This window comes from Bombyx mandarina, chromosome 06, assembly GCF_030267445.1.
Source record: "Bombyx mandarina strain Sakado chromosome 06, ASM3026744v2".
Taxonomy (NCBI): domain Eukaryota; kingdom Metazoa; phylum Arthropoda; class Insecta; order Lepidoptera; family Bombycidae; genus Bombyx; species Bombyx mandarina.
The window spans coordinates 2,731,007-2,748,782 of record NC_143213.1 but is presented as its reverse complement, the minus strand read 5'-3'; the positions used below and the strand labels follow the sequence as shown (position 1 = coordinate 2,748,782).

General features: G+C 38.9%; 2 protein-coding genes across 2 annotated transcripts in view; both read right to left on the bottom strand.

Moving 5' to 3' along the window:
* Positions 1-17,776, bottom strand: part of LOC114239933 (immunomodulatory peroxidase) — a 33,804-nt gene that overhangs the window by 10,603 nt on the left and 5,425 nt on the right. Inside the window, exons 4-9 of the mRNA XM_089728263.1 lie at positions 6,590-6,763; positions 4,160-4,353; positions 3,326-3,527; positions 2,594-2,791; positions 2,095-2,278; positions 918-1,145 (exon numbers count right to left, since the gene is read on the bottom strand). Coding sequence (XP_089584389.1) covers positions 918-1,145; positions 2,095-2,278; positions 2,594-2,791; positions 3,326-3,527; positions 4,160-4,353; positions 6,590-6,763 — 1,180 coding nt within the window. The remainder of the gene's footprint in view (positions 1-917; positions 1,146-2,094; positions 2,279-2,593; positions 2,792-3,325; positions 3,528-4,159; positions 4,354-6,589; positions 6,764-17,776) is intronic.
* LOC149502781 (E3 SUMO-protein ligase ZBED1) lies at positions 10,765-13,069 on the bottom strand. Its single transcript, XM_089728264.1, has one exon. The coding sequence runs from the start codon at positions 13,067-13,069 to the stop codon at positions 11,105-11,107; it is 1,965 nt and encodes a 654-aa protein (XP_089584390.1). The 3' UTR covers positions 10,765-11,104.

The following is a 17,776-nucleotide window of genomic DNA, read 5'->3' as shown; positions in this document are numbered from 1 at the left end:
CTGGTTCACTGGTAGCTGATTCACTGGTGGTTTTCTGATAACTGTACTATTGGAGAACTGCTGGTAACTGTTTCTGTCTTGCTGATGTTTCTTTGTCCGAGAGCTTCTGAGAACTGTTTCTGTCTTGATGATCTGCTGAGAACTGTCTGTTTCTATGATGTTTCTATGTCGAAGATCCACTGAGAACTGTTTCTGTCTTGATGATCTGCTGAGAACTGTTTCTATCTTGCTGATGGTTCTTTGTCGAAGATTCACTGGGAACTGTTTCTGTCTTGATGATCTGCTGAGAACTGTTTCTATCTTGCTGATGGTTCTTTGTCAAAGATTCACTGGGAACTGTTTTTGCCTATAAATGGCCATCCTTTTATATTTATTTCAGTACCCCATCTCGCGACGCGCTATCGACGCGCCACTTTTGGAGGGTCCCTTGATCTGTATGTTACCGTAGTGAAAGCGCTCCACGAATTGTTCCTATTGGTCTATTCACATTCTCTGATCTGATACACTAACATATTGCATATTAAATAATTTAAGATTATACATTTTTGTTACATAATTACTTATTAACTATATTATTTCTATTTGTTTGATAAAATCCTATTTCGTCCTGCACATATATCTCAAGGTGTGTGGCGCATTTACGTTGTAGATGTCTATGGGCTCCAGTAACCACTTAACATCAGGTGGGCTGTGAGCTCGTCCACACAGCTAAGCAATAAAAAAAAAATAAAAAACGGGTTTCATTTTTATATATATAGATTTACATATTATTCTCATCTATTAACTCATTTTATAAATTTTATAATGAAAATCTCAAGTTTATAAAAATGACTGATTTCCTGATTTTGGCTTGGCCCGAATAATTATAGTACGCTAGGCCCACCGGTAGGTCTAAAGCTTACAACGTGTTTACAAACCTGTAATAATTATAAGAAGCCAGCCCATGGTCCCGTCCGCGCTGTATATCCGTAGCAATCAAATCCAGACCCCATCGATTATACGATTTAAACATTAAATTAGTTAATTCGCCACTGACAAAAGGGTCCGCCTCGGCCGAGTAATGACACACTGAGCCTCTGACGACATCGTCGAAGGCCTCCGAAGATGTTTCTAGAATGCTTGGGTTAAAATAGTGGTCACTTAATCTGCAAAAACGGGACTGCATTCATTATTCATTATGATTACTTCTCGATGAAAGAAAAAATAAGAAAAAAACGCTTAAAAATCGATATCGTGTTAAATTATAAAATTATTGTTTTACGTCTTTTCATGTTCAGTCTTAATGTTCTCTCTGGTAAAATTTTGATCTTCAGTCTTAGTGTTTTCTCTTTATGTAGGTAAAATTAGAAGACACTACAAATATTACTCTTATTTGTTTTAAAATGTCTGAGATAAATCTTATATCGACTACTATATTGATTGTTATATCGAGCAAGATCAAAGGACTGCTAGTTATTAACATTTGCACTAGGCACTTATGAAAGATTCAAAAAATAATAATCTTTATAGTCAGTTAATAAATATGTAAGGTTTTATGAAACTGACATAGAATACAAGTAGTAGGTATTAACAAAATGTATGGTTTGTACTGAAATAAAAAATTATGATTATTTATTACTGGTGCAAGTATCAAGGGACGTACGGTCTAACCTAATAGAACAGTGTGCTTGGTGCGAATTTTTTAACTTCTTGGAGGTGGAACGTTTGCCGCTAGGGGCGCTGTTCCAACTCCATACAAATCTGAGTTAACTTTTACACGATCGAGAAGTTAAAAAACTCGCACTTAGCACAGAGATCGAGGCAGTTTAATTAATTATTTTTTATCGCTTAGATGAGTGGATGATATCACAGCCCACGTGGTGTTAAGTGGTTACTGGTGCCCATAGACATCTACAACGTAAATACGCCACCAACCTTGAGATATAAGTTCTAAGGTCTCAGTATAGTTCAACGGCTGCTCCACCCTTCAAACCGAAACGCATTACTGCTTCACGGCAGAAATAGGCATGGTGGTGGCACCTACCCGTGCGGACTCATAGGAGTTCAGTGTCGGACATTTAATGTAGTTTAATTGTGCAAAAACTCATTCGGAACCTGTGTAAATAGGCGGCATTATAGCCAGAGGGACAGGCCATGATCGTGTCCGGTACGACAGAGTGCATGAAACGAAATGCGGCCGCTCCAAAGCTATTGATAATACCGGGATTCACGTCTTCGTTGTAGTCTCTGCTGTAAAGGCTCGACGGAGATATGCGGTAATATCGAACGTAGTTCTCACCTGGATGTGAAATAAATAAACAAAACAATGTTTTTAAAGTATTTTGAAGTTAAACATCTTTACGCACGCTTAAAGTAAGCTGATGAATGCGTGACGAAAGCGTTACGAAAAATGTGATCGGGAAAGGCGAACGGAAGTTGAAAGGGAGATATAAATTAGTGAAGATAGAAAATTTTACTAAAAAAAATTATGTATAAAAATCAATAAGCAATTTTAACGTATAAATATCATAATGCAACAAAAAAAAGCGACACTAACTCTAATTAAACATTTTGCCTGGACACGGATTAAATTACTAGCTTAACAAAGACTTACCTAAATTAGCAGGCAGCCATTCCTGGTAAGTGATATGTTGTATTTCGGCTATAACGATCTTTCTCGTCTCTTGATACAGTTTTTCGTCGCTCCACAGCGGGTTTAGTTCGCTTAAAATATCCGCTATCCTGTTGTGCTCCCTCAGAAATAGTGTGTGAAGCATGGCCAAGGTGGGAGTTTGGTTTACACGGAGGTCACCTGTTAAAGCAATTGATAATCGAGTTGCCGAAAATTCTATGATTATAATTTCTTAAGATGTCATGGCTTAAAGGATAAGACGGCCGGTTTATTACACATTTAAACCTGAAGAAACACTAATTAGACAAAAAAAAACAAATCACACAACTTCACTCCTCACGTTCCCGCCAAAAAGTCCTGTTGAGAGTAAAATTTAACTTGCGACAGATTCTTTACGGCTAGAGAGAAAACATATAATTTAGGACGAGCGAGAGTGAGAAAATAGGCAGAGCGTCTCGCGAACCACTCGACCTTGGAGAGAGCGAGGAGAAGGCGAGCTATGTCGTTTCTTATAAACAAAAGAAGTTTCACTTATTTCACGTGCACGAAGCTGCACGCACACAATTTTTTTTTTAATTGTCAGTGTCAGTTGACGAGTCTACTGTCCTCTTAACAGTGAATAGTTATCGCCGTCCACAATGCCAGGGTCGCAGTAAAGCCGCTGCATCATTATTAAATATCTTTCAAAGAGTCAATAAATCATAAATACAAAACCTGAAAAGTAGCACGGCTCCGAGGAGTTCCTCAAGTCGCATGCGGTCGATTTGTCGTCGACCGACGGGAGAAATCCACGACAAGAGTCCTTCTTGTTGACTTGTCGAAGTTTTCCGTTTTTCTTGCTTCTAAGCTTCATTGAGGTTTTCTTGTCCGAACCGTAAATCGTTGAGCCGTCTAGGAAACTGGTCACTGCGTTCATCTGAGTTCATTAGAAATGGTTATTAAGTCACAATGTCACATTGCTTGGAAGGGGGAAAGAACTTACGTCCCTCCTGGTGATCAATGGTTGGCATATAATATCAGAATAGTAGTACCAACCCGCGCGGACTCAAAGAACGCCTTACCACAAGTTAAAACCCTCGTTACCTATATTCTTTTCGAATTATATTTTTCTTTGTACCCAATTTTATTCCTTGAGCGTCATTCGGGAGGAAAGTGTGTAAATAGCAATCGACACCTGCGGTATTCGAACATGGACACAGCTCGATATTAAGGCACCGGGCGTCTTAACCTTTAGGCCACGACGACTTCAGGTATTGTACAACGGGCGATCCACCATTCAGGTCGCAGACTTATATCCCTATCACCTATTGTACCATGAGCTCCTGCGTCCGTTTTTTATAGCTTAGATGGGTGGACGAGCTAACGGGCCACCTGGTGTTAAGTGGTTACCAAATCTCATAGATATCTACAACATAAGTGCCGCCATCCACCTTGATACAAGAGTTCTATAGGTTCTCAGTAACACTACAACGGCTGCTCCACCCTTCACACATTTCTGTTTCTCGACAGAAATAAGCAGGGTGGTGGTACCTACCCGCGCTGGCTCACCTGTTCAGCGGGTCCTAATGTACAGTCTTCTCTTGGAGCGGTGATACTGCGCACCATATTCAAGCACTTAATGCCATAAGAACGGTAGAATGGGTCGTCGTCGGGCACGCTGATCGGTATGCATTTATCGTTCAGCCACTCCGGTGGTAGGACTCCTTGTCCGTCACCAAGACAACACTGTATACCGCCTTCGTCTTTAACAAATTGTTATTCAACCTTTTTTAGGTATTTAAATATGTATAGGATTGGTAAGAACGGAACGTAATGAAAGAGTGTGGAACGAAACGTTAAAGTGTGAGTGAGAGGAAACGGTAAGAAGGAGAAAAGAGAATGACAGACAGACATGGCAGAGAAAAACAAGATGGCGAAGACGATTGAACGAGCAAAGCCTAAAAAAGGTGTCAGATAATTTTTTATTATCATAATACAGAAGAGTTGAGAAAAGAACATTAAATGTAAAAAAAAGGAATACATTATGCATGTAATGTAGTCTTATTTTATATGCCACGGTCCCAGTTCTATGTAGAATATAAATATTTTATGTAGAAATCATCTGATTTAAATATTGCGGAATTAATATTCACATCAAAGAGTTAATTTAATGCAAGTAACAATAATACAAACATAAGTAATTGAACTTCACATAGTACACAATATGTCGTATGGGTCATAATAGGTTGGGGAAAAAGTATTTTCGCATTATAGTATGTATGAACTTGTAATAAAATCTCTTTGGCTATAATATTTGTATTTGGCTGGTTTTGGTATCATTAAAAGTTTAAATTTTAAAGAAGATAATTCCAAATACAAATTAGGAAAATGTGTGATTTTTATTTATTTTTCGTACTGTCAAGATGAGTGAATCTAATTAGGAAATTCGGTACATTTTAAAATTTTACTACAAAAAAGGTAAAAATTTAACGCAAGCTGCGCAAAAAATTTGCGATGTTTAGACCTCGTGCAGTGTTTGTGAGAGTAGCACAAATTTCGTTCAAGCGTTTTCAATCCGGAAATTTTGATGTCAAAGATGCACGTTGCTCTGGTCGCCCTATTACGGATAAAATGGATGCCATTTTTGAAAAAGTGGAGCAAGATCGGCATATCAGTAGTTACGACGTGGCTAAAGAACTGGGAATTGACCACCAAACAGTTTTGGTGCATTTGAAAAAACTGGGTACAAAAAAAAGTCCGTTATTTGGGTACCTCACGAGCTCACTGAAAGAAACCTAATGAACCATGTACTCATTTGTGATTCTTTATTACGACGTAATGAAACCGAACCATTTTTGAAAAAGCTGATAACTGGTGATAAAAAGTGGATCACGTACGACAAGAACGTGCGATAAAGGTCGTGGTCAAAGGCCGGTCAGGCTTCAAAGACTGTGGTTAACTCGCAACAAGGTGATGCTGTGTGTGTGGTGGGATGGGAAGGGCATTATTCATTATGAGCTGTTACCACCAAGCAGGACTATCGATTCTGAACACTACTGCGAACAACTGATGAGATTAAAGCAAGAAGTTGAGAGAAAGCGGCCGGAATTAATCAACAGAATGGGTGTGGTTTTTCGTCATGATAACGCTAGACCTCACACATCTTTAGCCACTCAGCAAAAATTGAGAGAGCTTGGCTGGGAGGTGTTAAGCATCCGCCGTATAGCCCTGACCTTGCACCTTCAGATTTTCCTGTTCCGGTCTCTTCACAATTATTTAGGCAGTGTCAGGTTAACATCACGAGAGGACTGCCAAAACCAATTGTCGCGGTATTTTGATCAGAAGCCCCAAAATCTCTATAGCAATGGGATCATGTCCCTACCTACAAAATGGCAAAAAGTTATCGAACAAAGTGGTACCTACATACTTTAGTTAAATGTAAATAAAACATTTTAAAAAATGTTGTGAATTTTCTTAAAAAATGCGAAAAAACTTTTCCCCCAACCTTAAACAATGAACCAGACTATAATCATAAGGTAAGCATCTATATTTACGTAACGATGTCTATGAGTTCCATAAACACTCAGTGGTGAGTTAGCTGTATTTTCGTCATCCCAAACCATCATCATCATAGTTGATGCCTGTCCACTGTTCACTGCTGAAATAGGTCTGTCCAATAGATCTTGAGTGCGGCTGGTCCGTTGCAAAATGCATCCAATGTGACCCATCAATTTTTTCTAGGTCGTCGGTAAATCTAGCCTAGTAAAGGTAGCCGTTCCACACCGTTCTAGCAGTAGGCAGCGGCTTGGCTCTGCCCCTGGCATTGCTGAAGTCCATGGGCGACGGTAACCACTCACCTTCAAATGGGCCGTATGCTTGTCTGCTTACAAAGGGAATAAAAAAAAAACAAAAAAACACTGCGCTAGCCAATACATGGTCTCCACTCGAGGATCTTTCTGCCCCATCAGCCGCCATCCTAAAAACTTAGAGATAATTTACCAGTGACTTCCATAGCTTTAGAGACCATGTCATGAGTGATAAATTGACCCCATTGCATGTTGGCGTGGGTGAATACCCGACTAGGGATACATCGGTCGGTGAAGAGACGAGTTGAGAGTGTACGAGGGTTGGGAAGTTCTCGGCCACTTCTCGCCAGCGGCATCGAATAAATACCTAAAAAAATAAGACATTAACTCTAACATTAAAATTGTTTATTAAAGTTCCTTTAACAACGATTTAATTTTTATTTAAGTACTATCTGACCCGCCAGGCTTCGTAGTGCCTCAATCGATAAATAAAAGATCGACGGGGGACACATCAAAGGAAAAACAAAATTGTTATTTTTATTTGATTCCGAACATTTTCATATTTATCTACCTTTTAAACCTTCTCTGGACTTCCACAAATAATTCAAGACCAAAATTAGCCAAATCGGTTCAGCCGATCTCGAGTTTTAGCGAGACTAACGAACAGCAATTCATTTTTATATAAAGAGATTTTTATTTTCGTCTATAATCATACAGAGCATATGCAAAGATTGGCTTAATTGAGATATTAGTTTACGTGCAGCAATCCACTTATGCTTAATGTGAAATAAAACACCGATAGCCTTAATTAAATAAAATTAAATAATTAAATTACCATTCTAAATATTTAACCCTTTGAGCGCGAACAGTCGATTCAAAGAGTATATAATCACTACGTTATAAGTTGATTGAGCGACAATTAATGAGTATAAAGTGCGGAGCGTCGGAATTCTAGGAGTGGGTAATATCGGTTGTGACGCGTATCTAATCGTATCTAAATTTTTTTATTTTTTATTTTTATGATTGAAGGATTACTGGTGGCCCGGAGGCCTTTCCAGTTTCACCAGGACAGGTGGGCGAGCAAAGGCTCAGCCAGGAGGGGTGGGATTTGCTAACAGCTACCCGAGCGCCTCCGAAGGAGACCTAACAGCTTAAGAGTAGCTGCTTCGCGAATGAATCTACTACCGGATCGCAATCGCGACCCGCTGAGAAGATCCGGCGAGAAACTCAGCGAGCTGATTCATGGGTTAGGTTGCACGGCGAACTCTTTGTCGAGTTCGACGAGTACGGTTATCGAGGTCCCTAAGCCTGCTCCTAGTGTTAGAGCTGAAGGCGTCTAATGCAAAAGTTATTGGATCCGATGGATCCGTAAGGACGTGTCTAGGGCGTCGACGGTGACTGGCTCTTGCGTGATCAGGATTCGGGGAGTAGTCAGCGACGGTAACGATAAGGCGATTATCATGACGCATAGCCTTATCGAAGTACCGTTCCGACGCTGACTTCATGTATTTCTGGATAGATTCGAGGCCCAGGTCGTCGTGTAGGTCAACGTTCCTCACGAATCACGGAGCTCCGACGGCTAACCTGCAAAAGCGGGATTGTAGAGATTGGAGGGTGTCTATGTGTGTGCGGGCCGCGTGAGCGAACACCACATTCGCGTAAGTCATGACGGGCCTTATGCAAGTTTTGTAAAGTGTCACCTTGTTCCGAAGGGACATTTTACTCCGCTTACAGATCATAGGGTAGAGTCTACCGAGAATAAACGCGGCACGGTCACGGACTGATTTTATATGTGGGCGGAATGTCATAGATGCATCCAGGGTAACGCCCAGGTACTTGACCTTCCTGGCCCAGGGTATGGGTTGTCTAAAGAGAGTAATCGGGGGTGTAAGATTCCTCGTCCTAATCCGGGAGGAAATCCGTGTGGAGCTTCCCCTCTGAAATAGCACCGCAGTACTTTTCGCTGGGTTGATGTCTATGCGCCATTTTCGGAACCACTGTCCTAGGGCTAGGGCTGCGCTCTGAAGCTTCTTCGCGATTAGGGACTTGTTTCTACTGGAATAGTAAACATTCGTGTCGTCGGCGAATAAGGCTAACTGGGTCGGCGGCGACCGGGGAATGTCGTTGACGAATAAGCTAAATAGGAGGGGTGAGAGGACAGAGCCTTGCGGGACTCCAGCTATGAGAGGTCGCGGGGAGGAGCGGGTTCCCTCGACTCGATATCGAAAAGAGCGGTTCGTTAAGAAGTCCCGTATGATGAGCACGAGACTATCCGGCACGCCCATGTTGAATAGTTTGAAAATCAAACCGTTGTGCCAGACTTTATCGAACGCTTTTGCGACGTCGAAGAAGAGAGCTCCCGTGTATAACGGTTTTGGTCGATTAAGCCCCACAAGAATGTGCTCCGTGAGGCGGTGCACCTGTTGAACGCATGAGTAATTTGTACGGAATCCGAATTGTTCATCGATGAGAATACCCTTGGATAAGACGAAGTCTCTGAGGCGTTTGTAGAGCAGACGCTCATACAGTTTGCCTAGAGACATGAGGGGGCTAATCGGGCGGTAGCTCGTCGGATGATTTTTTGGTTTACCGGGTTTATGTATGCCGATAACGTCCGCTTCTTTCCACACCGCGGGAAAGATACAGTTCGTCATAGCGGCATTGAAAATAGATGCCAACACCACGATGAGTTGGACGGGTAGAAGTTTAATAACGCGTTTGGATATACCGTCGGAACCGGGAGCCTTGCGAGGACGTAGGTCTTTGATCAAGTCTTTAACTTCCATCGGGGTGACGGGTGGTAGCGCATCCGAGGGTGGCAAGGAGGCTCTGCGTTCTACCTCACTGTCTACTAATTCTACATGAACAGGGTCCACGGATTGAGTGCTGGGCTCGCACTGGGTTTGCAATGTATCGGCCAGCAGCTCTGCTTTTTCGTCATCATCGAACGCCGCGAGTCGGCCTGAGGGGCCTACGAGGGGGGGGCATAGTTACTACCGTATCCGATTTGAGAGTACGAGCTAAGCGGTAGTAAGACCTTTGGGAAGGCGCGAGTCCTTCTAAGAAATCAGACCATCTGGCATCTCGGACTTCGGCGATGCGAGACTTTACGTCGCGTTGTAGGGCACGCATTCGAATACGATTTTCCGCGGTAGGATACCTGTCGTAGGCGCGTATCGAGGCGTTCTTAGCTCTAAGGAGTTCCCTAATATCGTCGGACAATTTGAAGCGGTGAAGGAAATCCTCCGCTACAACTTGTTTCGATGACCTATCTAATGTCGAGGTGATCTGTGACGTTAAGATGTCTATGGCTTCAGCGGTATCCTGAGGAGACGGGGTAGAGTCCGGGTTAAACGGGAGCGATGGTGGATCAGATTCAGCCAGACTGATGCCCAGCGTGTGCCAATCCACCACAGGCCTCGTGACGGGAACGGAATCGGGAGCGCGACCGAGTTTCATAACGACGGGACGGTGGTCTGAATCTAACTCTGAAACTACTTCGATCGAGTGTAAGCACAGAGTTACGTTTTTTAATAACGCTATGTCGAGTATATCCGGGCGATGCGCGATATTTAGCGGGTAGTGAGTCGGGGTTAGCGGAGCGACGATATCGAAGGCGAGATCATCGACTAACGCGTCAAGCCGCCTGCCATTCGGGGTTGTGGTGTGTGAGTTCCACCTGATGTGTTTACAATTTAGGTCGCCCGCCAGAATGACAGAGCTCCCCATACCGAGCAACGCCTCGATATCACTGCTTAGAACGATCTTATCCGGTGGAAGATAAACGGACGCGATAACGATCGGCGCGTGTCCCGTCAGTGAGATTCAGCACACTGATGCTTCGATTTTAGCGAGCGCGGGAGGATCGAGCGGGACGCAATGCAGGGCTCTTCTATAGTAAATGACGGTACCACCACCACGAGCAGAGAGCCTGTCGTTCCTGACCATGTTATAGTTCGCGATTTTAGGGTCACGGCGCGCGGGCTTAAGTAGGGTCTCCTGCACTAAAAAGATATCAATTTGATGGTCACGCAAAAAGTCAGAAACCTGATCACGTTGATTTGCGAGACCGTAAGCGTTAAAAAATCCTATCGTTACGGATAGGGGCTTTATTCTACTTCGTATCTATATATCGATATATATCTGATATCAAGTATCGACTCGATATCGGATATTGAATTTATTGGATGGCTGCTAGTAGATTTTCTTGATTCATGATATTTGAGATTTGAAACGATACGAAGATTTAGTAGATTCAAGTCAACGTCATACGGTTAGTTTTCTGTTTCTGATATCATTTTATTATATGATTTTAAAGTCATAAAAATAACGTGAAAATAAAAATATCAAAAATACTTTCCTTCATACTTTTACTAGGCTTTTGCTAGGCTACATTATTTTCAGTTTTTAGTATTGCGTGTCTTAACTTAAAATTACAAAATATACCAAAATGAGTGTTGATTAGAAGACTGATGTAGAATATTTCATATTGCTAAATACATATATTTTAGGTCACATTCGCGACTTCGTCCGCGTGTATTAGCTTAAAGTGAGTGAGTACTTCCTAGCTAAAGTCTCGAGAAAACATTGCAGGCGTATTTAGAAGTTCATTTGATAATATTTACATATTATTCTCTGTTTACATATTTTACATTTTTATAAAATCTTTTTACACAGTTAATTTTTTACAGATCCTACATGACTAAAATTATAATTCAAATCTTTTTGTACAAAGGTTTACATTTAAAAATGTAAGCTGCTTCACTTTTGATGTTGAGAGCCGAGTTCGTCGATCATTTATAATCCATCCAGTTTTACTAAAAATTCTCTCGCATTGAACCGACGTTGCCATGATATTGCCATATCTTTTAAAAAGTTTCGCTAGATTAGGATATGTGAATTTATGTTTACGCCACCATTCCAGTGGACAACTCCAAGTCGTCCCCTTGAAAACGGGTAAGACATCATCTTTTAGGTATGTGTCAATTTCCTTTATGGCTTTTGATAGTGGAGTTCCAACGGTCTGTTTTTGACCAACTATTTCACTAAGGATGGCCCACGGAGAGAATTTATCGGCTTCGTGGTGTTCGGAAATCGAGGCATGAACCTGATCTTGTGCAGACTCCTGATTCTCCTGTAGTATGATTCCCATCAAAAGATCTTGCACACGTTTTTTGGTGTTTTTTGCTTCATTTTCGTCAGAAAATACGGCCAGTTTGTACCTTGGATCTAGGAATGTACACACAGAAAATGTTTCACTTCTTTCAACATTTGTGAACCTCATTACTAGTCCTGATCTTAGTTTATAAATTATTTCCTTCGAAAGCTCACAATAATCTTCTATTAATAATTTGTCGCATGCTGTTGTCAGGCATCGTGTCATGACTATGACTGAGCTAGCAGTCATATATTTTTCACCGCTCATTGATTCAGTTGCTTCATGAAAGGGCTTTAATATCTTTGCTATTTCGGCAAGCAACAACCACTCATCATTTGTAATTATCGGTAAATCTTTTTTTAATATTGCCACTGTCGATCTGAGGCACTGTTCGAGATCAACAAATCGCCTAACCATCTGAAAGGTAGAGTTCCAGCATGTCGGAACTTCCTGAATTAAGCGCTTTGGGATGCAATTTGGCTGGTCATTCGTTTGGGCTTTTAAAAGTTTTTCCAAGGCAGTGCTGCTACTTTTAAAAAAGCGTACAATTTTTTTAACTTTCTCTAATAAATTCTGTAGTGTCTCATCATTAGAAATAGCGTTTTGCACAATCAAATTCAAAGTATGACCATAACATCCATAATGCTTCCAACCGATGTTAGAAATGGCTCTCTGTATATTGGCAGCATTATCTGTTATAACGAAATTTATTTTATTAGTCAGGTTCCATTCCTTTACCATCTCAATCAAAACTGTTTGAATATTATCATTCGTATGGGACTCCTGAAAGTTACTGCAATCGAGTAAGCATGTTTTCAGCTCATAATCGTCTGTGATAAAATGTCCCGTAACAGCCAAATAGGATTCATTAGCCCTCGACGTCCATAAGTCTGCGGTAAGGCAAATATATTCTATTTGTAATAATTCAGTTTTAAGAGTTTCTTTTGTCTTATTAAATAAAGTTGGAATCATGACGTTCGAAATTGTTTTTCTAGTAGGCAGCTGGTAGCCAGGAATCCAACGAACAAACTTTTTAAAAGATCTTTCTTCTACCAAGGTAAAAGGTTGATAACTATCGACAAACAAATCGAGAAGATCACTGTCTATTTTCCTTTTTAATTCTCCTGAAATTTGTTTTTCGGTGTTACAACTTTCAATTTGTTGTTGCTGTCGTATTTGTTGGCTTGTGGCTACAGCAGACACATGGGACCCTGATGGGCACACTGCTGCTCCTGTTGAGGTGGCTGTGGTGGTAGTTGATATTATAGTACTTGTTATTGTAACATGTGGCACTGATGGTGTAGTATCGGCAATATTTTGTGTTCTTATTTCTTGCTGTCCACTCGTTAGACTTAAATATGCATCCAAATGTCTCTTTTTTAAATGTGCCTTTAAATTCCCCGTAGTACCTTTATAGCTATATAAGCAACCACAAACACGACATTTGGCCTTTTTATCAACCACATTTGACTTATCAAAAAATTCCCATAAAACACTGGAATTTGTAGGCGCCATTATGAAAATCGTTTTTAACTGTCACACAATTATTGTTACTTGAATATAACTGAGTACCTATTTATTAATTACTACGTGCACTGTTATTATTTACACATTTAAGCTATACATAAAGTCACGGTGTTAAACTATTTTATTAAATACATCACACACTGCAAAATTAAGTCAGAAAATTTATTATAAATTATTTACAAAGTTTATGTTAAAATAAAAGTTTCTAAGCTTTCAAAAGCTTAATACAAACACAACAAATAAACTCAACTATTTGGATACAACTAAAAATAGAAAAATGTGTACTTTAACGTTAAAAATCAAACGCAAAAAACCTTTAACTATTTATAAATACTTGTCCAAAAATTTTAGTTCAAGGTTAAGCCACGTGAAATTAAATGCAACAGTGCAAATAGGCAATACTGCATTCAAATTAGGATCGAAAGTTGAAACTTTTTTCCTAAACTGTATCCTGCTGATACGCTAAGAATAATTTTCAGACATATGCACTTAAATATAAGATTTACAATTGTATGGATAATGCCTGTTTCTGTTTCATTCATCACGTGCTCCCTATCGTGCGTTCACTCACTCTGACCGATTCGATACGAACTAAACGAATATTGCTGGTCGCTCTGTAGGCTTAGTGCGAGTTTCAAAAATCGAATCGAATGACTCGCATCGAGTGTACGCTCTTCACGGTGAAACGTGCGGAGCTCTGAGTGCGAGTTACTCGATTTGCAGGACGTTTATTCATCTTGAGAAGCGATATTTTTTTCTTTTATATTGGTAGCACGCAAGGTTTTTTTTTAAGGCGTTTAATTGAAATGCCAAGCTTTCTAACGATATTTATAATTAGTCGGGTAATGGGTAATGTACCTGTGCTTAGTGCGAGTTTTTTTAATTACTCAGTCGATGTTAATGTTATGTTTAATTTGTGTGAGTTTGTATCAGTGCCACCTAGTGGTAAGCTTATGAATCTCATTTTGTGGGAGAGAGAAGGTTTGTTAATGTTGCTGTCTCATGTATCGAATAGCTTTACCGAAGTGAGGCTCTCGATTATTGGATGCGCGAGTGCGAGTTGCAAATTAATGGATTTTGAGAGTATTTCTTCACTTTCAAGCAAGTTAAGTAGTCACTAAAAATTTTGCCGTGAAACCAATACAATATCAAGATTTTTTCTTTCGTTTTTAATAATAATGTTGTTTTTTAAGGTTTTATCTATTCTAATGGTTTATACACATATATTTTTTCGGTTAGAAAATTTTATAGACGTCTAGCTAGTTGTAAATACATATTAATTCTTTGCTTTTTCATTTAATTCTTATTAAATCATTGCTTTTTTTTAAAGAGTTGTTTGATGAGAGAGAGAGAGCGAGATAGAGTTGCTTTTTTTTTATTGCTTAGATGGATGGACGAGCTCACAGCCCACCTGATGTTAAGTGGTTACTGGAGCCCATAGACATCTACAACGTAAATGCGCCACCCACCTCGAGATATAAGTTCTAAGGTCTCAGTATAGTTACAACGGCTACCCCACCCTTCGAACCGAAACGCATTATTGCTTCACGGCGGAAATAGGCGGGGTGGTGGTACCTACCCGTGTGGACTCCCAAGAGGTCCTACCACCAGTGAAAGAGTATTCTTTATTGTACACAAAATGAATAAATATTGTGAAACATTTTTTCTTGGTCTTATCGCTAAGAGTGATCTCTTCCAGACAACAATTAGATGGGCAAGAATAATTTCGAAATGAATTGCACACTGTGTATCTATCTATTATAGAAATATATACACACACGCACATACACACGCGCACACACACACACACGCGCGCAATATACATATTTACAGGTACATACGTACAGATTTATATTTATAAATTATATAGAAATTTGAACAATGTAATAATAATTTTGCTTCTTTACACATTTATAAATAAGGATGGATGCTCGTAATAATTTTAGTATATTTGGGCCACCTAATGAAGATCATCAACACTATTACCGTAAATACAATCATTTTATAAACGTTCAACGGGTAAAAGATTAAACCTATGTAAAACATAATTTCTTTAATTAAAAAAAGCTGAAATAATTACCTATTCCAAGATTAATTATGTTAAGTATGTCTAAATATGTAATTACAATTAAATCAATTCTATAATAAACTTCTAATTCTAATACTTCTATTAAAGTTACTAAAAAAATATGTTTATGCTGGGCAGTTTTCGTGTATTTTAAAGGTTACGCCATTACGGCAAAGTTTGTTTACGAAATTGCACCCTTAGAATGGAAGTGGTATAACAAAAAAATTTAAGATTAGTTTTATATTTCAAAACACTTATGTATTATTATTAAGAACCTACATTTTAAGTAGGTAATACGTGCAGCAAAAATGTTGGACTCCTTTTTACGAAAATTGCGCGGACGGAGAAGTATGAAATTTCCCACACTCATAGAGAATATAGAGAAGTAGTGCAGATTGCTAATTTTTTTTTTTAATTGTGCATAAACAATAAAAAAATAAACTAAATGAATAAAAAAACCTTACACACATTACCATGTATTTGACACACACACACACACACATGCATTTATACTTTTTTTGTTTATTGATTTATCAATCTGTGGTCAAATTGAGAATAGATTAATATTTTTTGTCTTTAATATTATTTTTCTATAATGTAGCCTTGGCGACATAGAGCAATGATTATTATAGAAATGATGATAATAGAAAGGTGACAATAGAACTATAATAATGTTCAAACTTAACATTTAAATAAATTATGGTCAAATTTCGACCACTGGACTACCATTAGTAGATAATAATAAAATCATTTATTGCCTTTCACACAGATTTAGATTATTACAGGCAGCCTACAAGGAAACAACAAAAAAACAAAACACTATTATATCATTTCTGGCAAGCAGCTCAACATTTGTACTTGTATATTATTAATAGGAATTTTATTAAGAATATTGACAATTTATGAGGAATTTGACAAGTACGGATTAGTTATAGATATATGTAGTTACATATTGTAAATTAAATTAGTTTTATAAGTGCAATAAAAAATAATTTAAATGATAAAATGATAAAGCCATACCTTTTTCCAATGTGACGATTAGAGGGTATCCTATTATTCTTTTCTATATTATTCTATCAGCTTATAAAATTAAACAGTCTCTTTTAGTCTAGAAAAGGACAAAGTACTCTTTCTGTCTTTTTCAAATAAAATGGCATGCCTTAAAGTGTTTAAACCGAAAAACTAAAAAAATACAATTATTGTATTACAATATTGAAGTTTACCAGAAACTAAGAATTTTGGGTTGAGCCACTTTAATTCTAAAGGTACAAAATAGTATTGAACACGTGACATTACCCGAATAATTTTGAAAGTAGTCGGTTCCCATTAAAATGCTGTTAAAATGCGTTGTATTTCATTTAGACGGTCTAATGCCAAAACATCACGTGCTACCAATATACGAGAAATAATATTATTGCTGCTCTCGGTGAATAAACGCCCTGCGAAGCGAGTAGCATATCTCAACTCACACTCACAATTCTTCATTTTTCACCGTATAGAACGTAAACTCGATTTGATTTTGATTTATTCATTTACAATTGAACAACTAGGAAAAAAGATGAAAAGACATTTTGGAGGGACCGCGAGGAGCTAAATTGTGTGAATTGTTTTATTTTGTCTATTTAATGTTTCTTAGTTAATGCGTATTTAATATTTCTTCGTGTATAAGTGTAATTTTGAGACCGTCCTGGCCTAAAGGTTAAGGCGTCCGGTGTATTCGTATCTTGCAATGCACCGGTGTTCTAATCCCGCCGGCGGGTATCAATTTTTCTAATGAAATACGTACTTATCAAATGTTTACGATTGACTTTCACTGTAAAGGAATAGCATCATGTAATAAAAATCAAACCCGCAAAATTAATTTTTGTAATTACTGGTGGTAGGACGTCTTGTGAGTCCGCACGGGTAGGTATCACCACCCTGCCTATTTTTGCCGTGAAGCAGTAATGCGTTTCGGTTTGAAGGGTGGGACAACCGTTGTAACTATACTGAGACCTTAGAACTAATATCTCAAGGTGGGAGGCGGCATTTGCGTTGTAGATGTCTATGGGCTCCGGTAACCACTTAAGATTAGGTGGGCCGGGAGCTCGTCCACCCATCTGTGCAATAACAAAGTAACGTGGGTTTATTAACTGCTTAGTATCTGTGAAAGTGCGAAAATTTAAAAAAATTAAACAAAACCGCTGGACGTAGCTTCTCGAAGTCTTCGAAAAGGTCCACTGAAAAAAATCTCAGTATATAATCAGCATTTTGCAGAGATTATATTTTATCCCATATTATCTGATCTCATTTCATTTCATTCCATGCCAATTGGTTAATGCTTAAAATTAATCAAATCCATTTCACTCCATATTATCATTTTTCATAAAAAAAGATTAGGCTCTATGGCATGATATTTTTGCCTCTCTAGTTGGAAAAATAAAACTACTAAAGAAATACTCGATCGAAACGTTAAAATCCACTAATTTGTAACACGCACTCGCACAAATGTCATTCGTAGTACTCATTTCGGTAAAATTACTCGGTTACGAGATCACAACGTTAATATGAACTCGCACTCACAAAATAACACCGAGTACGTTTGCCGCTAGGGGCGCTGTTCCAATTGCATACAAATTTGAGCAAAC